We start from the raw sequence: 27,832 nt of genomic DNA, 5'->3' as shown, positions 1-27,832 counted from the left end.
CCTTAACTTATATTTGTAAACAAAAAAGATGAAGTATATACCTAAGGAAAGAGTGAGTAGCAGGATATGAAGAAAAAATATTTTCTAATGGCTTCTAATTTTTTACTTGAGTAAATTTTCATCTTCAACTGTATAATCGATAAAGAGATGTGTGCTTACTGCCTGATAGTTGACCATGGTGGTAAATCTAGAACAAGATACTTCTTCAAATTAGTAAATTTTATTTGGATTAGATAAGACTGTGTTAGCCACATTTTTAAATCTCCCAGAGAGCTCATCCATTGTAATCACTTAATTGAACATTCTCAGCAAACCAACAGAAACTTGTAATGGTATATAAATGGTGTTGATAGGGTGATGGTTTGACAGATCAGAAGGAAATTCCTAATACAATGAGTGTCTCACTTTGCCCTTCCGAAGTTCTTTCTCTTAAAAAGTTAACCTTGTTACACTAATGTTTTTCACTTAAGCAGGGTGTGAAGACAAATATCTAAAATTTTGCCCAGTTTTGAGATTTAGAAATTAGGCTCCAAACACAATATTAAGTTTCCTTTTTAATATCTAACAAGTACAGAGGCAGAATTTATTTTTTTAATGTATAATTATGTTTGTATTCAATATAATTTACTTTTCATTTCTTAATTTCAGCTTAATTTTTTTGTCATGATTTTTATTTAATTTAATAAAAAATAAAATGCAGTCACATTCACCATGCACTAAATTTATATGTGATTTTATAAAATTCTTAAAAAGGAAATGCAAAAAATTAGAAGTTAGAATGAAATTTTTTTATTATTTTTCTTCAATGAATTGTGAATTATTTCTGTTGGACTGTGAAGACAAAATAAAATTTCAGAAGAATTTTGAAAATATACATATACGTAAAATAACAGAATCTCAACTTAAGGAGATTAATTAGCCAGAGTAAGTCTTACTGGATTTGCCAGTATTTTCCCATTGTTTAAGATTAATCAGAACTGCAGTTAGCCAAAGCATTGAATACCTATCCTGGGCAAATAAAGAACATAAAACCAAATGCTGCTAGTTCCCTTTCCATTAGTACAGTCTGACACACAGGCAAGTTTGTCAATTTATGTTCCTTGTTTGGAGTAATAAATGGGTTCATACTATAAAAATAAAAACTATGGTGATTTCTAACACTGCACATTCCCTCCTTATTTTGATTATTCCTGGGAACAAACTGCAGATGGGAATGAAGTGTACACGTTTCATCTTCCTTGATAAGAAGCTCCCCCCAGTCCTAATGTTCTTTTGTAACAGTGACAAACAAAAATAAAGATGGTCTTCTTTATTTCATCCAACATAGTTTTCAGATAAAGAACAATTCCTTGGAAAAAAAAAAAAAAAAAACTCACAAGATTTATTTTTCTTTTAAAAGAATAAAGTTTAAACAAGTCCTTCATTTTCTATCCCATGTCTACTTCCTGACTTTCCCTTTTGTGTTCAAGTAGAAGGCAGATGTTGCACAGAGAAAATAAGAGAAGCCTGAGGTTGTTCACAATGCTTGGGCTACTGTGTACACTATTCATCTCTACTGTGTAAGAAAGAGAACCAGAGAATTTGGGAAGTGAGACTTAATCAGTGGTCCATAAGTTCAAGGTAGAGTAAAGCATACTTTTGGATAGTTTGTAAAAAAAAAAAAAAGCAAAGAAAAAAAAAGAAAGAAAGAAAAACAAGTGTTATCACACAGAAGGAAGCACCTGAGGCCTAGAGTTAAGAAAGACCTGGGTTCTGGTCCTGATCCTTTTGCTTGTTTGACCTTTGGTTAGCTTGCTTAGCTTCTTTGAGGTTCTATAAATACAAAATGGGAGTACTAACATCTTCCTTATGGATTGGCTGTGTGGATTAAATGAGGTCACGTATGGAAAGTAACTGTTTCTGGGTGGTATTAAAGTAACAATCACAATTATTACAACATTTTAACAGTGATTATTCTATCCAAGAATGACCTACGCTGAGAGAGCTGATGTTTCTATAAATCTTTGCATTTGGCACTCACTCTTCATAGACTAGGGACAGCATACAACTGTCAATTCAATAAAATAGTATACCTCTTAAGGTGATTGTTTTAATCAAGCTAGTTTGATAACACTGCTAAAATAACTGATTAAACAATCAAGTGATTAATCTAGGAGACCCCAACAGAGTCCTCTCAGTAATCTCTATATCCCAGATAGGTCATTTTCAGAAGACAGTTTGCTGCTTTAAATAGTGTGGATTTCTTTATCTTTATGACATAGGAAATTGTGACATTTCTGATAATAAAGTATGTTTTATAGCCATGATTTGGTGACTAATGGAACATTTGGTTTAGAAGAAAATTTAGATAGGCTCTAGCCCAACTTGAGTTTACTGTCAATGAGATGGTGAAGTAAAGAAAGTTCAAGTGAATTTCCCAAGGTTACATGGCTAGTTAGTGATAGAACCAGGGCTAAATTCATGTTAATTTTTAACCTAATTTTCTGCCCACCATTCCGCTCAAGATGATAGGGCACTAGTTTGTATCTTGCCATAGAAACTGGGGTTAAAAGTTTACACAGACCTGTACCTTTGAAACAAATAATACATTATATGTTAAAAAAGAAGAAGAAGAAGAAGATAGTAGGAAGGGAAAAATGAAGGGGGGGAAATCGGAGGGGGAGATGGACCATGAGAGACTATGGACTCTGAGAAACAAACTGAGGGTTCTAGAGGGGAGGGGTGTGGGGGGAAGGGTTAGCCTGGTGATGGGTATTAAAGAGGGCACGTATTGAATGGAGCCCTGGGTGTTATACGCAAACAATGAATCATGGAACACTACATAAAAAACTAATGTCTTACACAATTCACAGCAAAAAAAGAAAAAATAAATTACGATGAGAAGAAAAAAAACTAATGATGTATGGTGATTAACATAACATAATAAAATAAAATTTAAAAAAGTTTATATGAAAAAATTGTGTGTAATATATACATACCTGATAGGCTTCTACTACCAAATTATTGAGGTTTGCAGCCTTTGACTCTATTTCACCAGCAATGGTGCCAGGCAAGAGGGGTAGAAGGTCCTAGAAAACATACCAATAATATTTACTTAATGACAGTAGTATACAGTGGCTCAGTAATCAACAAATATTAAAAATTCTTAGAGTTATAAGTGGAAGGTGAGCCATTACATGAATGAAAAAATATAAGATACAAGAAAAATATAAGCAACCAAGTAGGGCACCAGACCACATACACCTGAAATGGGAGTATGTATGTATATGTGAGTGAGCTGTATGGGTGCACAAATTATACATTGACCTAAAAACCCAATCAAAGTACAGACCAGGATTTCCCAAAGTATTTTCCATATTCCATGGAACGTAGTTATCAAAAGGATTCTGAGGGCAAGTTCTGCATATGGTTTCTTCCACTTAGATAATCAAACTGCACATTTGTAAAGGTTCAGAGAAGTCTTGGAAATAATTTAGCAGTATTTGTTGCAGCATTTCCAACATTTTAAAATTACAAGACCCTTTTCTCATGTAACATACGTAAATATTTTGCAGAACTAATGTTCTGTGGAGTGACCTGTAGGACATGTTGGCCCAGAATGGAGAAAAAAAATCATTGTCACAAGTGGAAGCTTCATGGAGTGGGTATTCTTCCTGGAAAAAGGACCCTAGAAGACTGCAAAAAGAATACGACAACGGGGTCCCAGAAGCAGTGTTTTGTTGGAAATGGGTCCCACGATGCTGCCAGAGTGACATGTCTGCAAACATCTCTTCTGTTTGTGGGTCTCATCTAGCCTGAAGGATTGTGGACAAAACCAGTATTATTCTTATGTAGCAAAGCTCTGACTGGGTCAGCCACTTTGCTGGCTCCTCTTGTTCCTTTACTGGATCACCTAGACCAAATCTAGGTATGTTGTTACTGTTGAAAACTAAGCTGATGTTCCCTAACCCAATCTATTATAAGAATATGACCATGGACCAGAATAGAAACAGAAATCCAGACAAGAAAGGTGTAGTTGGAATGTGAACTATTTTTTACCTGATAAAAGTCTTCCCCATTATTGTCACATTCAGTACCACACTAAATATCAGTCCCCACACTTGGTTCAAGGTGTTACATAGATAGAACGTATATGTAAATGCTAATTTAAGACACTGTGTGGTATACATTAGTTAATACATTATTAAATTCAGATTGTACAAAGTACAATAACTCTAGAATCCTTACCTGGGGATCTAAAGAAGTATTCTAATTTCAACTACCAATGCAAACATTTTAATTTTTATTTTTTGGGAGTTAACATACCTTATACCAATGAAACTGTTTTCCTTGAACTGCAAAGATGACATTAATGTTGTTGTCTATTAACTTTTCAGAAAGTTGGCCTAGTGAGGGATGTTCCTGCAAACGATAATAAAAAAAAAGAAGGGAGTGAAATATAGTAGCTCAATCCCACACATACCCAAACATCCATTATGAGGAAAACCATATGACTGACATAAAAATGTAGTGTGTTTGGAAGGATTATGGTTTTATTGGAGGCATTTAAATTCCTTAAAAAAATAAGGTCAACATCAATATATTAAGGATATTTTCTAGACAAAACCCCCATAAAAACCTTTAACTCAGAAAAATGAAGAGGGCTGATTCAACGTTGTGCAAAGTGTGTTCAGCACCTAACTTTGGCCTCACAGTTCTATAACTGAAAGATAATGTACTATTCAGAAATAGAGACACATTAGTGACAATCACATTCTGAAATTCAGTACAAGTGCTGAAATGCAAATATATGCATGTATAAACATAAATACATAGATATTCAATATATAACATGATATAGTATAAACTTTGTTTAGAAGCAGAAAACCCTGTATTCAAATCCCAGGTTGTCACTTTATGATAAAAATTCTATCTCAGGTCCATCCTCTGTAACATGTCAATGGTTTCTGCCTTCCATGATTGCAAGCAATCGTATGCAAGATACTGATCGTATGTGATCTATTTAGTGCAGCTTCTTACATATACTAGATGCTCAAAACTAATAGCAATTATCATGATTTTTATTTCCAATAGCTTATATAAGATGTATACAGATCTCTCAACTTATCAGTATACGTAACCTTTTGGTCATGTGATATATTATAAATCTGTTTTACTTTGATAAAACTTATGCACAGCCAACTGTGACATTCTTACTGTTAATGAGAAAGCTGGGGAAGAGTAGGAGAATGGGTATACAATTTAGTAAATATGAGAAATCAGCCAACTATGGAATGGTATCTAAAGTTATATAGTTAGACATGGTACTTGATATTTTATCCTTCTGTAAATGCTCTTCCAGAAATTAAAGTGATCTCAAATAACAACTTCATAACTAGACACTTCTCGGCGGGATGATGTCAAACTTCACCTACAGTGGTCCTCACCTGTTTACTGTTGCTTAGTTGCATTAGCTAAGTTGCAAATTAGGATCAGGTGACTGAGCCTAATTAGTATCATGTGATTCAAGTTCAAATAACTAGTTTTTACTCCTCCTTTCACCCTCCAATGCTAATTGTGTTTTCTTTAAGGGGAAATTTTGCTAAACCATCTTGGTTAACATTTCTGTATTTTGGCAAACTCTGTGAACTTAGTAAAAGAGCTAATTTAACTAGACTTTCCCGTATAGCCTAAGTTCTGAGACCCACATATTAAACTTACATACATAGATATAAGATATAGCCTTGGGTTTAAAAATACTATCACTCACATGAGTAACTGCTAGGATCTGATTATCTGTGCCCTCCTCTCCAAATTCACATGTTGAAATCCTAACCTCCAAGGTGATGGTGTTAGGAAGTGGGCCTTTGGGAGATGATTAGATCATGAAGGTGGAGTCCTCATGAATGGGATTAGTGCCCTTACAAAAGAGGGCCAGTGGAGAAAGCCACCTTGCCCCTTCCACCACGTGAGGTGGTGAAAACATTACAGCTAGAAGGTATCTTGTATGAACTAGAAAGGAGGCTCTCACCAGATCCCGAATCTGCCAGTGCCTTGATCTTAGACTTAGCAAACTCTAGAACTGTAAGGAATAAATTTTTATTGTTTATAAGTCACACAGTTTAAGGAGTTTTGTTACAGCAGCCTCAATGGACTAAGATAGTAACCATAACAATTATGTTTTATTTCTATATAATCTATTATTGTTCTGGTAGAAACAAATCAAATTTTCATGAACTTCATTTAATGTGATATGAAACTAATTTATGAAGAGGTTAAAGAATTATTACCACATGGATTTGCATAAGAAAAATTCTGCCCAGAGCAATTCTTAAGAATATAATTTTAAAGTAATAGAAAATCAATTCCCAAAATATAAATTCTGCCAGATAAATTCTTATGCCTTGCTCCTAATACTATGTATACTCTTAAAATAGATTTATGACAGTTTCCATAATGCTAGTAAATTAAAGAGAACAAGTCACGGATGGGTAAATCTAGTTGTACCGGGAATTTTTTTTTAATGGCAACAACTACTTTTGAAATATTTTTGTTTTGACAAAAAAATAATCAGTTTGCCAAGCATTCCCCCTTAATTTTAACAACCATATTTTAAGGAAAATTTAATCCATGTTTTTTAACTAGTTTATACTTAACTCGCATAAAATCAATATTTAAAGAACAGTCCAAAATGTAAGCAGCTTTTGGAGCCTTCTTAATCTCTTTCCCCTTTTCAAAAACAGGAAGTCACGTTGACAAAAAGTACACAAAATTTAAATCTAAAAAGTTCTAGTTTGGTCAGAAGCTCATTAAGAAGGTCAATTGGATTTTTAAATTTAAAAGAATACTTTTTTTTTTTAAACCCGAGAAAGAAATCTGTTTTAAGAGAAAATTCCAGCTACTTTGAGGCAGATTTGTTAAAATTACAAATGTTTAACAGATGTTTTAATAAACCACTGTTCACAGGAGAACTGTGGATTAATGGTCATTTATGAAGCCCCTTCCCCTTTCCTCCATGAAGCATATTATCTTTTAAATATTTTATCTTTTGTGTCTTGTATTTCACTAGCAGAACGCTCCCTCTCCGCCAGCTGTCCTATTCTGGTGACGTCGCTCCTTTTCATCTCTAACTCCCCCTCTGTCTAACCCATTACATATTGTTTCTCTGAACTCTGAAAATAATTAACAGAGATAACAGGCATTTCAGGGGCAAAAGGGAGAAGGGAAAGCAATGTGCCAAGACAGCTGCTAAGTATTTAAGGGCAAGAGGATTCCTTTCACATTTTTCTTATTCACTAACACCTTCGCGGTGACTTGTGGGAAATAACTTCTAAATGTCAGAAGGAAAGAGGAGGTAAGAAAGATTCACTGGGAGCAACTGCAGTTAAAGAGATAATCGTGTAAAGGTATATGAGAGAATTTTAATAATGTGCATAAATAGGGACCAAAAGAAGAAGTGTTTAAGATTCTCTTCATAAAACAACCTCATAGTAAAAATTTTTATAAGCTAATAGAGAATATGATTGAACTGAAACATGTCATTTAATGGGAACATTCTATATAAATATTTTCATCATGTTTGGTTTTTACTGTGTCACCTTTGCAAACCATTATTTTTTTCAGAGTTCATTTTCAGAGTCATTATAAAAGCAGTGCCAGCCCAGGTGTTTCTATGTGCAACCTCTGCTTTCAACTTAAAGGAAAAAAATAAACTAAATATTGTTGGCAGAGATCATTCCCTGGCTATTTTTCTTTGAACATGAGAAACCTTCGAATTAAGTCTATTCTAAAGTTATTATTGAAGTCATTACTGTTGTTACGGCATTTACAATTTAAAACAGTTAAAAGAGCAATAAGCTGAAATCAGGCATTTTGTTAGTTTTTAAAGTTGTAACAATATTTTTAAAAACTCAATTGCACCTGGACTTAAAACACAACTTAAAACTTTCTACGTGCATTCTACCTAGTTGACATTTCCTTTACTTTTCTGATTGTGCATGTTAATAAAACCCAGTGGTGGTTAGTGAAAGACATTTCTCTAAACTGGCCTTATCTCTTTAATTAATTTTAGAAGTTATGTTTTATGTAGTGTTAAGTGGAGAAAAAAAAGTAAATAAGGTGAAAAGTATTATTATCTGCTTTAGGTGAGCCATATTAGAATTACTGTTATTATTCTCATAATTACAAATCAGTGATTTCCATGAAACTAAATAAATACTAATTCCCTTAAAAGGATGGTTTTGGTTTAGATGGCCTCTCCATTTGACTTTAAATAGCTATTGTGCTGTTAAACCTCAGTCTGTGACAAAAGGTAGTAGATTTGGGGGTTAGTCTAGATTTGTTTTTCATTAAATATAGGATTCAGTATCATGCAAAATTAGGACTACTGTATAAATTTGGGCTTAAGAAGTACATTTTTAAGTGTTCAAAACATTTAGAATAATAATTATTTTGGGAAGACTTCAGAGCTGAATATGCTTAAAGCTATTTTTTTAAATGACTCTTAATTTAGCTTTCCTTCAGTATCACCAAAATCACTTGCATTCACTGGCTTTCTGAAAAGCAGCTAGTACTCAGTCAGTATGAAAACTGTGGTGTAGGGGGCAAGCTGGAGCTCTGGGAATCAAGTCCTGGGCAAGATGTTTACCCTTCCTCTCCACTTCATCCGTCCTGGATGGCTATGATGATGTTGACTCTGTCAAGTTGATAGGGAGAGTTAATGAGCTAAGATATGTGGAGGGTCCAGCACATTGTCTAATTCAGGGTCAGTAGTAATAAATGGAAGCAGCCAGCACAGCGTCAGATTAAAGCACAGCAATGGATTCTGGTATTGGATAGCTTAGGTGTGGATCTTGACTGATATTTGTATTATCTCAGTGACCTTGAGTAAATGAATCTGAGGTCTCTAAGTTTCAGCTTCCTTATTTATAACATGGGTTATGGTGAAGACTAAATGAGATAACATAAACAATATGCTCAGCACCGTGTTAGTGCAAAATAAGCGCTCAATGAATTAACATTTTTATTAATATGTGTCTGAGACAAAGGAGGTGAGAAGCAGAAAAAAAGACATTTAACACTTTCTGAAGTTATTTCTAAGTTATTTCTTAGTTATAGAGCAGCAAAAATGATTAACAAGTCTTTTTACTAAAAGATTAAAATTGTCACCTTACATGGAACGTTGTCTAATAACATTAATTATAAATGAGTTTCCCAGACATTTGAAAATGTCAGAAATAACCCTTTCAGAAAAAAAGGAACACAAATATAATAACTTTAACTTTTGTTAACTCAGCAGTGTTATGGATTAAATTAGTCAAGTATCCTCTCAGGCTCCCTTTCTTCATCTGCAGTTCTGGAAAAACTGAATATAATTCCAAGTAGTTGAGATACATGGTAAAAAAGAAGGCTTCCTACAGAAGTTGAATGTCCGACTCTTGATTTCTGCTCAGGTCATGATCTCAGGGTTGTGAGATCCAGCCCTGCCTTGGGCTTGGCCCTGAGCATGGAGTCTGCTTAAGATTCTCTCTCTCCCTCTCCCTCTCCCCCTCCCCGCTCTCATGTGGGCTGCTGGGCTCACCGGCTTGCACTCTCTCTCTCAAAAAAAAAAAAAAAAAAAAAGAAGGCGGCTTCCTAAATGTCTTACTGTAAGTTAGTAACATGTTAAACATAGTTATATGAGAAGTCACAAAGCAGAATATTGACTGTTTTTTACCCATCAGGAAGCAAAACTCTTTGGTAATGCCTAATAAACCTTCTGCAATTCAGCTTCCATCCTCTAAGGTGGTGACCAATTCAGCAGCTAGTATATCCAAATGAGCTGCAGGGGAGGGAATGAACTATGAGGCCAGCAGTAAGGGAAATCTGAGGAGTTATATGATAGGAGGGGTGAAGAATCTCTGACCATAATATGATGAGTCACAAAAAAAGGCTGAGTCCAAAAAGAAACACCAAAGCTAAGCTCCTAAATTTGTTTAGGAGTATGGTAGTATCAGTCAAGATATGTTGCCTATTTGCATGTCTCTATCCAGAACAGAGTCACAGCGACCTTTGAAAATCCATTAATAAGGGTTCATTGCATGACTGGTTTGCCTCTTCCAAATATTTGCTCCTTGGCTCCCTTTCACCGTTACTAGGGACCTTTGTATTATTCTTGGCTTCCGCCAAGGATGGGGTGAATGTTGTAAGGAAGGCTCTGAGGGAGGTTGAGAATCAACCCTGGAGGAGCTGGGTGGGGAGACAGGTTGAAATTCCAGACCCTCAGTATTAATAACCTTCTTCTACACTATTAATGACTTTTATACTAATATCTACTGTATTAGAAAGAATTCCATTATTTTAAGCTGCCATTATTACTGGATAAATTATAAAACTATATTACTACTCAAATTTTCATTCTGGAACTTGGAGAAAAAGCAGTGGAAAATGTAATTTATTCAATAGTATAACATTATTTTCCAATGGCCATATACTAATACATAATGTGTAAAGAGAAACTATTTTAAATTACATCTTATTTATTCATGTGAACCAAACTATGTGCTTTATGTCTTCCATAATAAGTAAGACTGCAACCAGGAAATTACAGCAGAAATTATGCCAAGGACTTCAGCACTCTATCTCTTGTACTTTTCCCTTGAGACATTGTGGCAAAGATTTTAATGTAAGATTGAACTGGATTGAGCCCCAGCTCTGCTACTTATTAACTTTTTAGCTCTCTGTCCTTAGTAAACTTACTTAAGGACTTCTACTCTCAGTTTTTCTGTTTTGTTTTGTTTTGTTTTTAAGGATAATTATGACCACCCTACAGAGTTGCTGTGAAGATAAATTCGATAGTGTATGCAGTGTTTTCTTTCTTTCTTTTTTTTTTTTTAAGATTTTATTTATTTATTTGACAGAGAGAGACACAGGGAGAGAGGGAACACAAGCAGGGGGAGTGGGAGAGGGAGAAGCAGGCCTCCCGCTGAGCAGGGAGCCCGACACGGGGCTCGATCCCAGGACCTTGGGATCGTGACCTGAGCGGAAGGCAGACGCTTAACGACTGAGCCAACCAGGCGCCCCTATGCAGTGTTTTCTATAGTGATTTCAGCTAATAAAGGTAGTTGTTATTATTCTGGAATTCACATTGACCCTCATGAAATAGCTATGTGTACAAATAGTAGAACTCTGGCCCATGTAATTTAGTCATGTAAAAGGTCTTTTATCAGTTATTTCCTTTTATAAATAAAACAACCAGAGTCTTAGACCAAAAAGCTCAGATAGCATTAGACATTACTGGTATTGGCTGCTGGAGATAAAGCTGGGAAGCGAAGTGTTTGATTGCTTGTCTAACTTATACCTTCTTAAATTCCTCTATAATGGCCAAATAGGAGATCATTTTAAAATAAGCAGGTAAATGTGCTTAGAGTCAGGTTCAGGGTAGCTTTGGATATAGGAAGTTTCAGAGCAGTAGCACATCTTGCAGATATAAATGCATAGTCCAGGGATCAATCAAAATGCTTCAACTTCTTTTGTTTTAGGGCAGTGTCCCTGAAAATGAAGGGAATGAGAATTCTTAGGAAGAGGATCCCTTAAAACGAAGACCTGGGATAAACGAGATACACATATTCTTCTAAGGTGTTAACAAACACACTGCTCCTTGGTTTACTCAATAAACATCAGTGACATGTGGAAGTTTCATTCTTTCAAGTGGGTGGAACAATGTTCAAGAAGGTTAATGAAGTTCATGATAGATTGTCCAAATTCCTGATGTCATAAGAGCCCAAACGCTGTGTAAAATTCTACCAGAATTATAATTTATTTCCATAAGGTTATATGGCATGGCCTATGTCTAAAATTATGAGAACATTTCTTTGCCATAAGGAATCTTTCCTAGAGTACAACAGTACCCTCTAAAATACAGTTATAAAGACATGATTTCAGGGACTTGGCCAAAATTCAAAAGGATAATGCACTGCAATTTGAGAAAATGTGATTATTATTTTTTCTTTAAAAAAAAAAAAGCTTTTCCTTGTCTCACAATAGAATAGTTCCTCTTGACTCCTCCACTCCCTGGTAAATAATTAGAACTCTATCTCAATTTAAAAAGGTTAAAAAAAAGGAAGGAAAGATAAGAAATGACTAAATTAAAGTGGGTGGGTCTACCAAAGTGAAATGTGGCTGAATAGAAGAGAACTAGCAAAGGGAAAGACTGTTGGAATAATTCCAATCCCCAAAATTTAAAAATCAAACTCCAGTTACCTTTTAAAATCTTTAAATTTTGAGGCTGCTATCAAGAGGCTAAACCAACCAAGGGTTGAATTTGTTCTATGCGGTAACACACTGTTCCTCTAGATTTGCAGTAAGTCTGGTAAGATGTCCCAGGTTAAGTAAATTTAAACTTGACTCATGGAACCACACAAATTTCAGCACAATGTATATGCTTCTAATACTGCAATTCGCAAACTGTGCATGAGGTGCCTTGGTGCCCTTGTACAGCCACCAGAGTGCCCTGAAATATCATTAATTGGTTTTTTTTTGTTTTTTTGTTTTTTAAAGATTTTATTTATTTATTTGAGAGAGAGCACATGAGAGTGGGGAGGGTCAGAGGGAGAAGCAGACTCCCTGACGAGCAGGGAGCCCGATGCGGGACTCGATCCCGGGACTCCAAGATCATGACCTGAGCCGAAGGCAGTTGCCCAACCAACTGAGCCACCCAGGCGCCCATAAGTCTCTTTTTCAATGACAGCCTAGCTGGATACAGTATTATTGGCTGCATGTTTTTTAAGATTTATTTATTTATGTGAGAGAGTTAGAATGAGAGACAGAGAGAGTACATGAGAGGGGAGAGGGTTAGAGGGAGAAGCAGACTCCCTGCCGACTAGGGAGCCCGATGCGGGACTCGATCCTGGGACTCCAGGATCATGACCTGAGCCGAAGGCAGTCGCTTAACCGACTGAGCCACCCAGGTGCCCTATTTTATTTTATTTTATATTTTATTTATTTATTTGACAGAGACACAAGGAGAGAGGGTAACACAAGCAGGGGAAGTGGGAGAGGCTTCCCGCGGAGCAGGGAGCCCGATGCGGGACTCGATCCCGGGACTCCAGGATCATGACCTGAGCCGAAGGCAGTCGCTTAACCAACTGAGCCACCCAGGCGCCCCATCATTAATTGTTAAAGTGATAATTTGGCATCTGTCAGGTAGCCATGAACTCCTAGCTGGAGGTAGTTTGCGGTTTTAAGATTACATTTGGCTCTGTTCCTTTGAATGACGTCGTATCTTTGCAAAACTGGGCAGCATGAAAATCATTGTGGAACAGGAAATGAGGGTGGTGATGTCCAGTCTGATTCTAATGCTTGGGAAGTTCCTATTAGTAAGTTCATTACTAAGAATGACATATATATACACATATATGTATTTTTTTGATGATTCATGTATATTATTTTTTAACTGGTTACTCTGTTCTTAATAGTTAAGTTACTTGGACCTAACTACTTAATAACAGAACTGTCAGATTTTTTTTTTTTGTATATGAAAACCAGAGGACAAAATTATTTAGACGCTAAGGTACCAAGATCTGAGAAAGTTTGAAAGATTTTGTCCTAACATTCTGTATAAATAGTTTCCATCAGAAATAATTGATGCTTTATACAGTTGATCTTCCGCACGTAAAGTTATAGCTAATGCTGGGAAACACGTGGTTTCTAGGCGATTGTATTAAGTATATGATTCAGAACTGAAGCTAACCCTCAGGAAGCAATCCAGATATCCACTGATTTAAAAAAAGAGCCCCTAAATATAGATAAGCTTCAGAGGGAAGCAGTGAGGTCCAGAATATTGACAGCTGGCCTTGTTTTTACTCTTTTTTTTTTCTTAGTCTCTATTTAGTTCTACCTATTATACTGTGAGGATTCTTTTTTTTTATTATTATTTATTTATTTATTTGAGAGAGAGAGAGAGAGAGAAACAGCATGAGAGGGGATAGGGTCAGAGGGAGAAGCAGGCTCCCCGCTGAGCCGGGAGCCCGATGTGGGACTTGATCCCAGGACTCCGGGATCATGACCTGAGCCGAAGGCAGTCGCTTAACCAACTGAGCCACCCAGGCGCCCTATACTGTGAGGATTCTTCAGGCTAAATATCCTTTTCTTACCAATTCTTAGTATGTTTTTAGATACCAACTCTGCAGAACTAATATGTATGTGTGTGTGTGTGTGTGTATATATATGTGTATATATATATATATATTTGCTTTTAAAGTTCTTGCATAAAAAGTAAGCTCTTGTATCACTTTTATTTTACCTTTTTAGCATATCAGAGAGTTAGCTACTAGATGTTGTTAAAGTGTTTTAGCCTTATATCAATCAGCATTTATAGATTGCGTTATTCCATAACTTCTCTCTCATGGTTTATCCTGACTCTGTATCATGCTTGTTTAGGTAATTCCTTTGTACAAAAACAGCTGAATTGCCAATTTAAACTTACACTTTAGCCAAAAGAGTCATAATGACTAAGAAGCTTTTGCTACATTACCATGCTTGTCGATCTGACGTAGATGTTGTTTTTCAGATGGCAGTTTCCGTCATTTGGCACCACTATGCCTGCCAATTTGCTATCAAGAGCAAGATGAGATGTCTGATCTGTCATCACCAGCAGCAATCTTTTAGCTTCTTTTCGCCATCCAATATGACTCTTAAAATAAACATGTAATTAGATCTTGTACAATAACATAGATCTGTACTGTGGTCTTTATCTCAAGAAACATTAAGTTCGAGTTTAACAAACATTAAGTCAGGCTGGAATGAAGTGCATAAATACAATGCTGTTTCCTAAATAGCACTGACTTTTATTTGTATATCCTCTATTTTACCACAGCCATTTGACTGCACCAACTCCCAGCTAGAGATTTCTGGTGTTTCCCCAGAGGAAGAACAAGCCAAGTTAACAAAGTGCAGAGCACCCAACACAATGTGGGTAGAAAAACAGGCTATTTCAGGCTCTTCCTTGGAAAGTGGTGAGTGAAAAGAGTACTCCTTTGGAAAAGATTTTCCAAGTGCATAAGTTATTTTTTCCCTTTCATATTTTCCTATTTATAACCCTCTTCCAATTTAGCCCCTTTGTCCTGAACACATACCAAAATGAATAACATTGGTGAGGAATAAGCATTAGAAGAATGTATTCTTCTGTATTATGTTTTCACTCTATAAATTAAAGAGAAAATAAAAATCTTACATTCTGGAGAATTTTGCATCTGAGCAAAAACTCGATAATGGGAAACTTCTTACCTCACAGACAGCGGCCTGAAGCATGGCATCAAAACCTCCTTCAGGTGTATCTATATTTCCAGAGATCTTTTGTCTGTGAACCGCTTTTTCAAACTCAGTAATGTTCTCCGTCAAAGATAGCACATGGATGTATCCATGAGGAGGCATGCAGTCTAAATTGTAGTCACTACATGGGAAAAGAAGAAATGCAAATTCTGTTTTGCTATGCTTCATTCAAAGATTCAAAATACTATTCACAGTTAAATTGTGTGGTTTGGTGTAAGAAAAGAATATACATATATAAAAATAAACATATAAGTATATAAGATATAAATATATATAAAATATAAACATATTTATATATTTTATATTTATATATTAAATATTTATGTTTATATAAACATAAATATATATTTTTTTGCCAAGGTAATTTTGTTAGAGAAAACCTGTACTTTATAAAATCAGAGAAAAGTTCAATATTGGTGGATATTTCTTTGCAAGTAGGAAATAGGAATATAATGGTTTGGTGTCCAAAAACTAAAGAAGATTAAGCATGTTTAATATAGGACACCTAAAGAGCTTTTATTATGCTAATATACATGGTTAATTTTTAAGAGGAGGTAAGAATTTGCAGTGATTTCCTATCATATTTGACCATGGGACAGCTGAAAAACACTTTTGGGGAACTGTTTTTAGGAATTTAGTGAAAATATTATACTATTGCTGGATATTTAAAAATATTGTGCTAACTTTTTAAAGCGTTGCTTGGTGTGAAATTATTGATGAACAATCAGAGTTTATTAAAGTTGTTTTGAGACTGCCATGATGTCCCAAGAAGTGAGAATCATTCTTCAGGCACATGCATGCTTAGGGAGAAGGAACATGAAGCTCCATGAGGAGATGTATTCATTCCAACAGTTAGCAGAGCTGTTTTGGTAGATGTGTATACTGTAAAGTGATCTGGGCAATTCATGGAAGTAGGAAAGAAGATGATGTTAAAATGAAATGTTATATTAAGGAAGAACTGAACACATTTCTCTCTGAGAACTCAACAGGTTAATTAAGATACTGTCTGAGAAACTTGTATTTTTAAGGTCAGTTCTTGTTTCATAGTGCAGCATATGCTCTTTAGAATCAGACTTTCAAAATGATAAGAAAAGGGGCTCTTTCCAGAAAACAGACAAATTCTCCTCTTTCCAACTACCCTTCATGTCCTAGCTGAACTTTCTTTGAAGTCACATCTTAGGCAACATAATTATAAACATAATCACTACAGAGTAATGTAAAGATAGTTGCAGTACTGGCAATGTTAAGTATTTTAAATTTGACAAACCTTAATTTAACAAATTTGGAGCCATCACAAAGGACACATGCAGAATTCTCAAACAGGTATTTATATGCATGGTGGCCTGAATATTGGGGGTTTATCCAAAATTACTAATATTACTTGTGGGTTTTTGGTGATGAAACTGAGTGATATTTGAAAAAAAAAACAAACTAAAAAATCCAAGCTACACATAATCTCGTAAGTTTTCGGATAGGAACATACCTCCTCTCCAAATATTTTCATTTCTCACTTAATAAAACAAAAATATAAAATTTATTGAGTCCTTTATATAAAAACAAAGAGAGATTTTATAAGAAAAAATTTAATTTGGTATTATGAAGTCCACATCAACACCTAGATACCTGCATTGATTATGAATCCTTTCTGGGTGGATGCTAATGTATGGTGAAACTGTTTTATCAACATAGGAGCCAAATCCAAGGCGGAAATCACGGGAAAAATATGCCATTTTTCTAGATAAATCATTTCCAACGGAATTTAATTTTTCAATATTATTGTGCATTGATGCCGAGACATCAACCAGATAATAAAGATCCACAGGGTATTTCTTCAGAGGATGAATTTTCAGCATAAAATTAGCTTCAGCTTCTGGTTCAAAGAAAGACAGACATTATGTAGTATTCATTTTAAACATCTCAGGATAAGCTCTCAATAAATCAGTCACATTTTATATACAGAACAACTAGCACAAATTTGTGCATAATGAATGAAGTTAGGAATATCCTGGAATAATTTTAAGGCAATTTGAAAACCATGTCAGTTTATTAGTTTCCAACTTCTACAATGCATTTCTCACAATTCTGTGGTGCAGACAGTGATAGTAACAAATGGACCAGCTCAATGTAAGTGTAATAGAGAATATATTTATCACCATATGAACCCGTACTTCCCTTAGTATCTAGGAAAAGACAGCACTAAATATTGCAAGCAGCGTTCTATCTCAAGAGTAGGTGACTGTCGTGGTTTGAAAGAGGTTTTTGGTTTGAAGAAAAGTAGAAAGGCATCTTAAGAAGTTACCTCTTGTTGGATGAAGGTACGAATTCATCTTTTTGGGTTAAGGCATATTTACATATGTGAAGTGAAAACTCTGGTACTGAGTAGTAGGTTAACCTATCCAGGATATGTAGTACTTCATAATGAATTAGATGATGAGATCCTTCCCAACAGTTAGTCCTGAGAAGGAATGAGACAGCGGTCTAAAGAATTGTACCCAGCACTGCCACACTGGGGACCTGGGCAATGTAGGGAACAGCATTTGTCTAACACATAGTGGGTACTTGATAGACGTATGTTGAAGAGGGATTGTGGAAGCAAAGGAACTAGACAAGAAGAGAGGGTCACCATGAAGAGAAATGTGGGAGCTTCCCAACAACTGTGTACAGTATCATTTTATTTAGTTCTCTGTCCATTATCATTTGATAGCTATTACAGTATCACTGACTGAATCCCTTATGCTGTGCCTTTTATTCCCATGACTTATTCCTTCCATAATTGGAAACCAGTAAGTATATGGTAAGCAGTCATCTCTTTAAATATGGGCAATTTGTGAATTTTACTTTTTTAAACAATAAAGTAAATGCTTTCTAAGTCATTATTTGTCAGTGGAGAGTAATTTGAGTAGAACAATTTTTTTTTTAATGAACACCAATTTGTATGTACAATTGATAGCCTGATCTACTCATTAGAAGAATCCTCTAATTTATCAAGTCATATTTTAAGTCTTAATATGCTCAAGAATAGCAATATTTTCTTTTAAATTATTTTACAAATCAGATGTTTTTAAACCAGTTACAGAATGTATTCAAAATAAGGTTTATCTGGTATGTAATAATAATTATGGAAGAAATTACTCCTTCCTAATTTGCCTGTATATGCTGGAAACCTCTTTATTGTAACACTCTTAGTTTTTTGGCCCAAGAGTTTGGGAGGAGAAATTGGAAGATGTGAAAGCCACCCAGCCCACTCTCTCACTCCTTTCCTTTACGAGCTGGGCTGCCTCCAAAGAGCATATATTCGGCTCTGCTTTTCCAGTGTCTGGTAAAAAGGCCTGTCCCTGTGGAAGTGTCTTGTACTTTGGGTGGAGAAGTTCAATTCAGGAGAATGTCAGAATCTAGACAGAGCCAGATTGAAAAGAAATAGAAATGGAGCATAATTCGGGAGTGTGGTTCATGTGTTTTAATGTGTGGATCAGCTTCTTCTTCTTCTTCTTTACAAATTGTGTAGTTGTTTTTTAAATGTTGACTTGGGTATAAGGCTGAAGACCTAAGGCACCGGCCACATGGTGTTTTCATCTTGGTGATCATTACAGTTTATGGTGGCTCTGCCTAAGGATGAATTGCTGTGTGTTTTCACGGAGTTATTGAAAAATACACTAGATAGTATATTGTCCAGGTTGTTATAAAGTTGGTGGTTATCTTCGCCAACAGAAACTGCAAAGGCACAGTCCTTAGAGGACTAAGATATTCAGAGAGGTCCAACCAAATGTTAGCCCTACAAGGGCCCTCAGCACACACTAGCTGCTCTTAGCCTTGCAAGCAAATCCCCGTCTCACTGGCCTCAGCAAAGAAGATGGCTGTAAGGCAGCCTGCCAAACGATCAGGGTTGGAGGGTTTAGGCTGCGGTAGCTTGATTTTGAATCATATAGATGCTGGTCTCAGATATGTACCTAGGTCATTGGAAGACCTCAGCATGGGCTGATGCCTCAGTAAGACAAAATTTTAATAAAGGGGAAAAGGGATTCCTTCCAAACACAGGCCTTTTAGTCATTGCTGGAGAAAATGATAATTACCACTTCTAAACTGCAAGGCATTTGACGCGCCTCGGTGGCGAAGTTGGTTGAGCATCCAACTCTTGATTTCAGCTCAGGTAGTGACCTCAGGGTGGTGAGATGGAGCCCTGAGTCTGGCTCCATGCTCAGAGGGAGTCTGCTCGAGATTCTCTCTCCCTTCTCCCATGGCCCCTCCCCCCTCTAAAATAAATGAATAAGTCTTTTAAAAAATAATAAACTGCAAGGCATTTAAAGTTCCCATAAAGTTCTAACTTTAAGTCATCAGCTCAACGTAGGCAGCCCTAGATAGGCTGATCTCAAACCCCACTTTGCTTGTTAGGGAGGAAGCCAAGCTTGGATTGCGGTGTTTTGCTCATGAGCTTGAGATAGTCCACATATGCTTTCAAGCTGGCTCTTGATGGTTTCATTATATGAAGAAGAAACCTTCTCAGAGGCAGTAGAAATACCTTTTTATGGGTAGCCTTGCAAGCAAATCCCCGCACTGCCACACTGGGGACCTGGGCAATGTAGGGAACAGCATTTGTGTCCCCAGATAAAATCTCCATTCAGTTCATACTGGGGTGCCAACAACGCAGGGCTCAAAAGACAGATGACATTAATGTGATTTTGAATATATTGGATAAGAAAGAAACACATGTAAAAATAAGACTTAATATCTGTGAGGTTATCAATGTAGGCAGCAGTGTCATAAATACTACTCTGAGAGCAGATTCCTTTAGTGTCTATTTAAAATATTTACTCCAGTATTTGGTACACAGTAAATATATGTGTGTTAGTAATTATCGCTTAGTAATACCATTAGTATTACTAAACGTCATTAGCATAAAAACTATTCATTTATCTCTGAAGCTTCTGGGTTTGGTACAGGCATAGCCACTCATAAATGTGTTTAACTAAACTACATTTGAAGCGCATTTTGATACATCGTTTCAAAAGCTCCCCATATTTTAACCTTAGTGAGAAGCTCATTATCTATGAATTACTTCCTACAGAGTAGGAAAAACTTAGTTTCTCTGTTTGAGAGGAAAGAGTGTCACCTGGCCCCAAAATGTTTATGCCACGATTTATATTATCTCCAAGAAAGCTTCATTCTTATACCTTTTGAGATTCTAAAGGCTCAGATCCTTTTTTCCATCAATCAACTTCAAAGGGAAGTGGGTCTGTGACGCAGAATAAGAAAGAGGACTTGGAGGAAAGCTGAGACCTACTTAGAACTTTCGCCAGTATTGGTTTGAATAGCCCAAAGAATTGAAAGTAGTTAGAATGAGTTTAAAATCACTGAAATAATGGTGTGAACATCTCTGAAGACTTGGCTACAACCATGACTGGACATTAAGAAAAGATAACTAAAAATGTTCTGCATAAGATGAAATTGAAAAACCATAAGAAAGTGTGGAAAACTGGTAGGAAGAAAGAACAGCCAAATTCTGTTCATTGTACTTGGGTCGGGGAAGGAGAAGGCCCAAAAATGAGATGGGTTTGAAACATCAAGGCACAGACTCCGGCACATTTCTGAATTTCTGTGGGGTATAAAATGAGTATGTGCCAGGGGTGGAGGGGAAAGGATGCGTGATATCTGTATTTTTCTGGTTTTTAAAAAAATTTTGAATTTAGGAAGAATACCTGAAAAATCTTACATTTTAAGTTAAGCTACACTAAATTAAAGGGAATTCTTTTGTTACGATATTAAAATGAATTGAGTTTGGAAGATTTTCTTAAATTAGTGAGCTATAGATTACACTAATCCTTATTGTATTACTTCTGAAGCAGAATTGGAGAATTTCTTTCTTCTATCTTCCTAAAGATTTCATTTCAGTGTTCTCAGGGAATATCAAGTAGGATCAGTAGCTTCTTTCTGTTATTTTTCCATAAGATTGATAGGTAAAAATAAGAAAAAATGTATATTTTAAGAAGTAAAAAGTGAAAGAAAATATCACTTTTAAATCTCATTTTAAATATATAAAATAGGGGCGCCTAGGTGTCTCAGTCGTTAGGCGTCCACCTTCGGCTCAGGTCATGATCCCAGGGTCCTGGGATCGAGCCCCGTATCGGGCTCCCTGCTCCGCGGGAAGCCTGCTTCGCCCTCTCGCACTCCCCCTGCTTGTGTTCCCTCTCTTGCTGTGTCTCTCTCTGTCAAATAAATAAAAAAAAATCTTAAAAAAAATAAATATATAATAGAGTTCTACTAACATTCTTTAAAAAGTTTAATCAGTATCCCTGAAAAAAATTTTAAATTCTTAAGAGATGCTACATTGAAGGTAATGAATTTTTATAAGAAGTGATTATAAATAAATCACATCAAAATCAATATTAGAGAATAAGTGCATTTTATACTTAGGTATGCATGGTATGTGTCATAGTAGAAAGGACTTTTATATTATGAGGAGTGATGGTTCTATATATCTGGAGTTGGTAAAATGTAACTTTATATATTATGCCTCAAAGCTGGCACATCTTTGATGCCATGTGTAGTTTTTAGATGAACTTACTAAATATAACTTAATAAGCATTTGTTATATATGCATATTATAAAATATAGTTCTGTCATGGCTACACTGGAAAGATGACTTAAACACATTAGATAATTACACTAATTTGCATACAGAAATTCAAATAGTAGTGGGAAAATGAATAAAATCAAACCCCATAGGGACTGACATAGATCTTAAGCATTTCTCTTTTCACTCTCCCACTCCCCATACTGCCTTCACTTACCATCATTTACCACCTTATGTTGAAGTCTCCCACATCTTTATCCAACCTGTATCTCCTGCTGAACTGCAGCCTCATATATAATAAATAAGTCACCACCCCAATTTAAAATGTCTCAGTTTGAACTCAGTACCACACCTTCTACAGAGGGCAGCCACCTCTCTTACCTTGTTGCTTGAGCCGCAGCCCAAGTGTCCCTGTGCTCATTGACAACAACCCCCGGGGATGCTACCTCCCATTACCCCTCGTGTCTTTCCACTTCTCTCCTGCCTCATTACCATTCTGTCAGTGCTTATCTATAGCACTGAAACAGCCAACTTCTGAACTGTTAATTTTTAGTCTCAGGAGGATTCAACCACCATTATATCTACAAAAAGGAACAAACTAAATTCATTTAAGTATATAAATTTAAAGGTAACACACCAATAAAAAAGAAATGCACCCTTGTAAGTTTCAAATCCCAAGTGTTTAAAAAACAGCAAGACATTTTGAAAGGATATAGTTACATTTATTAGAGGCAAATAATACACGATAAGCTTCATGTATAAGCTACTGAAAAGTAATGTTTAGGGGTGCCTGGGTGGCTCATTCAGTTAGCATCTGCTTTCAGCTCAGGTCAGGATCCCAGGGTCCTGAGATTGAGCCCTGTGGGGCTCTCCGCTCCACTCAGGGGGCAGAAAGCCTGTTTTTCTCACTCTCCCTCTACCTGCCGCTCCCGCTGCTTGTGCTCTCTCTCTCTGTCAAATAAATAAATAAAATCTTTAAAATAAAAGGTAATGTTTAGTTAGAAAAATAGGAAAGTTTGTATGGAGAGGCATATCACACACAAAAAAGAGAACTAACATGGTTAATAAGCTTAGGAAGCTTCCTAGTACTAGGAAAAAAGGCAAAAGAAACAGGTAACAGTAGTTACACTTAAAAAACTGAAGAGATTGAAAAGAATGAGAAGGCAAGGTTGACTCATGAAAGCCTTAATCGGACATCCATTTTCCTTGCGAATAACCTGATAATATACATTAAAAACCTAAGTAAATTTGTATATATTTGACCTAGTAAATCTATTTATAAGAATGTATCCTAAATGAATATGCTATTGTATATAAAGATACATGCATACAAGTATCACTGAAGGTTTTAAAAAACTTCATTCAGGTTGGATTGGGATTGACTTACATTTATTTGTTCACTTGGATTTTGTTACATTTATAGAGTATGTTTATAGAAAACTGTCACTGTTATAAGTATTGTCTTCCTAATCAGGAACATAAAATTCTTCTGCACTTTTTCATATCTTCTTCAAGGTTGCACAGTGGATCTTATACATTTTTTAAAACACTTTACCCTAGACAGTTTACATTTTAGGTTGCTGCTATGAATTGATCCTTTTTTTCATTATATTTAATATTACATAGGAAATTCATTGATTTGAATATTTTAAAAAACAACCTGCCTTATTTATCTATCTTTTTTTTTTTTAAGATTTTATTTATTTGACAGAGAGACAGCGAGAGAGGGAACACAAGCAGGGGGAATGAGAGAGGGAGAAGCAGGCTTCCCGTGGATCAGGGAGCCCAAAGCGGGGCTCGATCCCAGGACTCTGAGATCATGACCCGAGCAGAAGGCAGTTGCTCAACCAACTGAGCCACCCAGGCGCACCTCTATTTATTTAGTTTTAAAAATATGTATACCTTGTTTATATAACGATGGCTGAGGAATTTATTTTTTATTTTTTTTAAAGTAAGCTCTAGGCCCGATGTGGGGCTCAAATTCATGACCCTGAGATCAAGAGTCTCATGCTTTACGGACTGAGCCAGCCAGGTGCCCCTGTTTTTTATTTTTAATTTTAAAAGTTAATTTTAGTTGATTTGCTTGGATTTACCAGAGACATATAATGATAATTTTGCTTTATCTTTTCAAAATGTTTGTAACTTGTATTTAGCTTTTTAGTCTAACTGCTTTTATATAAAACTTCCAGAAGGATTTTAATACATATTAAAGAACTATTCTTCAGTTTTGGTTTTGGCAGAATGGACACTAAATTTTACTGTATGATTTTTCAGCATCTGTTGAGATAACAATATATATTTTTTCCTTTTGGCATTATTTTTCTTATCACATATGATTTAATGTGATTTCCTAAAATGTTAAGGATTTGATACTAGGGTTATGCTAACCTTGTACAGATTGGGTAGCTTCTAGGCCTTCTCTAAAAACTAATGGAAGAGTTTATGTAGCATAGGGATAGTGCATTTCTTAATGTTTGGGTGAACATGAAATCGTTTCTTCCCAAGAAAACATTAAGTACACAATGTGGGTTTTTCTTTTACAATGCTCTTAATTTCTTTTATTTTTATTAAGTTTCTTAGGGATCTCCCTCTTCTTGAGCAATATTAGTCATATGTATTTTCCTTAAAATTATGTATATTATCAATATTTATGCATTTTACCATAGATTTTTATGCTTAATATTTTCATAGTCTTTTTTTCTTTAATATTTGTTTCTTTGGTTATAACTGGGTTACTTTTTTCTTCTTTTCTTAATCAGCTTTGACAACAATTTATCCATTTTTATTGGAGTTTGCAAAGAACCAACTCTTGGAATTATACATTAATTTTACCCTTTTATTTCTAGTTTGCATTTTATAATTCTTTTCTTAACTTATGAATTCCTTTCTCTTGTTTTCCTTATGGCTATTTTCTTTTTGTTGCTCCTATATCTTAATTTGGATGCTTAGTTAATTTTTGCTCATTCTTTAATAATAAAAGCACTTAAAGCTTTTAATTTTCCTGGGAGCAACTTTAATCACATCCCATATATTTTGATGTGTGTTGTTATTGTAATTATTAAATAGTCTATGACTAGAGTTTTGATTTATTCTTGGAGACAGACTTTATTTAGGAAAAGCTTTTCTTAGTTTGTTATTTAATATTTGTTTATCCTCTTATATTGATTTCAAAAGTTATTGCATAGTGTACAGTAATATTGACCTATAAAAAGTTTCACTTTTTGGGATTAAGTTTTCTTGTTTAAGATATGATTAATATCTAAAAATATTCCATGGCCTTTGAAAATATTATTTTATATATCAAGTGCTATGGACTCAATTGTTTTCCCTCCAAATTTGTGTTGAAGCCCTAACCCATAATGTGATGGTGTTTGAAGATGGGGCCTTTGGGGGATAATTAGGTTTAGATGAGTTCAGGAGGGTGGGGCCCTCATGATGAGATTAGTGCCCTTATGAGAAGGGATACCACAGAGCTCTTTCTCTGTCCCCCTCTCTCTGGGTGTGTCTCTCTCTCCCTCTCCAGGTACCAAATTAGCCAGTACCTTGATCTTAAACTTTCTAGCTTCCAGGACTGTGAGAAAATAAATTTCCGTTGTTTAAGCCACCTGTTGTACAGTATTTTGTTATGGTAGCAATAGAGGATAGTGAATGGCATAATCTTACCAATCTAATTTCTTTCATTTTTGTGTATCCCTTTCCAAATGTTGCTTATATATGTCCACACTGGGCTGTGTTATATGGTGAAGAGCATAGTTTTAATTGGAAGCTGGGAATATGTCTAAAGCCAAGAAAGAAATAGACTTTGTTTTTCTGGTAATCTAAGAATCTGGAAGAAATAGCTCAGCTTTGGAATAGGGAGGTCATGTGTCAATAATGGTTATTAAAAAATTTAATGACAGGACAAGACCACCCAGAATGAAATAATGGGAGACTTGAAAGAAATTGCATACTGCTGAAAACTAAATGCATCTAATTGACTGATGCATACCTGTGTACCTGAACTTATCTTGCCATGTGTAGTTTGTACCCTGGGATTCTCTAGCACCAGAGGAAACTGAATAATTTCCAGTGGCCTACTACATGTGCCAAACTGTGGAATACAATGTGATAAAATGGCAAGTACAAGAGAAGTATAGGAGGAGAAATATGTGTTAATCTCAGGGGCCACCACAAAGTAGGTCAAGTTAATTATGATAATTATGAATTGTAGTTTTGTGTTTCAAAGTTTATCACACAGGCTCTAACGGCTTAGCTTAATTTACAGCTCTTACTACTTAATCAACTAATCAAGTCAACAAATACTAATGGAGTGCTTACTATAAGCCAGCACTCTGTGAGGCTTTGGAGAAGCAGTGGAATAAAACAAGTTCTCTTTCTTCCAGAGCTGGCAATGGAATAGGAACACAATTACACTACAATGTGATCAAGTCTGGAAACACGTAATTATAATATAGTGTGGTCAGGTTTGCAGAGAGTGTCCGAGGCCACACAGCTAGCTAGCTATAGGCACAAAAAAGAGCAAAATTCTGACTTCTTGATTCTGAGCCCACTGTTATTTCTACTACAATAATAGTGCCTTCCACAAAATATTAAATATGAGCAAATAAAGCTAAATGTAATTTCAAGTCAGAATCATCATAGATTTATTTGAAAATCACCAAACCTGGACGCAGCTGGATCAACACTTCTCCTGGCGTCACCTGGGTATTAATTTCATTTTCCCTTGGTATTACATGCACAGATGGGTATTCTATTGAATCAGTCGAACAGCCTTTGCTTATTAAATTGGAAATAATATCACAACGTTCATTCCTTGATCCACCTGAAATGAAATCCTGTTTAAAAGAAGGAAAATCACTGACGTTTTTAGTGCATATCATCTCAGTTATAATCAAAGAAAACCACACAGCAAATATTGCAAAGAAGCCATCTTCCAATATTGCACAGATTATGCAACTATTCAAAATAGCTGCATGTTTCCAATAAGAAAACTAGTAAATTTGTCTTAACTAAAGCTTTAATTCCTAAATTTTATTTAAAAAGAAGAAAATGAATATTAAAGAGGAGATTTAAACCAAGGACTTTAAATATTGTTAACTGATCACTGTAAAATTATACCATCTTAATTCTTTCTAAATATTTTATGTTGGAAAGGCTGCTTCAAATGAAAATTTATTCAAAATAGGCCATTCAGTCATTCCAAATGTAAGTTTCAGTTCTCAAAGAACCCAGCTAGTATGTTTATTATATATTATTATATTTGGAATATAAAGCAAGCCCTCAGGAGTCACATGCCTAATAAGGTACTAAAAATAAAAAAAAATAAAAAAGAATTGGAAATCTATATTGTTTAGACCATAAAATCTCCCAACTTCTTAGACACACAATAGCCTGTAAATAATTTAATAAACCAAGGAAGATGTTCATAATGAGGCTGGAAGATACAAGATTGCAGCTAAAATTCTCCTGATTTTGAAACTGAATCTAGAACTTTTATTACCATAGCATTGGTTAGTTGTCATTCAATAGCCATACAATAAACTTGGAATTAGTGGAGCAAGCTTAAAATTTAATTTATCATGACCAAGTAAAATTTGGTATTTTTATTTTTCTTGTAACCAATCAGGTTTTTCCCTAAGAACAGGAAATGTATCAAAGTATAGAAATATGTTTTATTATATATAAGGTTTGGCCTGAATTATTTGGAATATGTGCTTACACATTAGCTGGATATTTGCTTAGTGATCTTCCTGGCAGTGGCTATTCTGATCTGGCATTCCGTCATTCCTCCTTTAGTTCAGCTGATTTAGGGAATTGGGTTTCCAACTAATCATTCAGTCAAAGAATACAGATTGAATACTTACTCAGGGACAGTAGTTTGTTAGGTGCTGAGGATACAGAATGGAACAAGACAGACTCCCTCCCTGTCATCAAGGAGTTAACGGACCATTGGTGAATTCAGCCATTAAGCAAGTA

The 27,832-nt window shown here is 35.4% G+C and overlaps 1 protein-coding gene across 1 annotated transcript in view; it reads right to left on the bottom strand.

Annotated features, from left to right (window-relative positions):
• Nucleotides 1–27,832, bottom strand: part of ITGB8 (integrin subunit beta 8) — a 73,572-nt gene that overhangs the window by 13,158 nt on the left and 32,582 nt on the right. Inside the window, exons 3-8 of the mRNA XM_021689757.2 lie at nt 26,520–26,691; nt 16,912–17,158; nt 15,244–15,409; nt 14,492–14,650; nt 4,306–4,401; nt 2,979–3,068 (exon numbers count right to left, since the gene is read on the bottom strand). Of these exons, the coding sequence (XP_021545432.1) occupies nt 2,979–3,068; nt 4,306–4,401; nt 14,492–14,650; nt 15,244–15,409; nt 16,912–17,158; nt 26,520–26,691 (930 nt within the window). The remainder of the gene's footprint in view (nt 1–2,978; nt 3,069–4,305; nt 4,402–14,491; nt 14,651–15,243; nt 15,410–16,911; nt 17,159–26,519; nt 26,692–27,832) is intronic.

This window comes from Neomonachus schauinslandi, chromosome 12 (assembly GCF_002201575.2).
Source record: "Neomonachus schauinslandi chromosome 12, ASM220157v2, whole genome shotgun sequence".
Classification (NCBI taxonomy): domain Eukaryota; kingdom Metazoa; phylum Chordata; class Mammalia; order Carnivora; family Phocidae; genus Neomonachus; species Neomonachus schauinslandi.
Note: the sequence above shows the minus strand (reverse complement) of the source record. Positions and strands in the feature narration are given on the sequence as shown.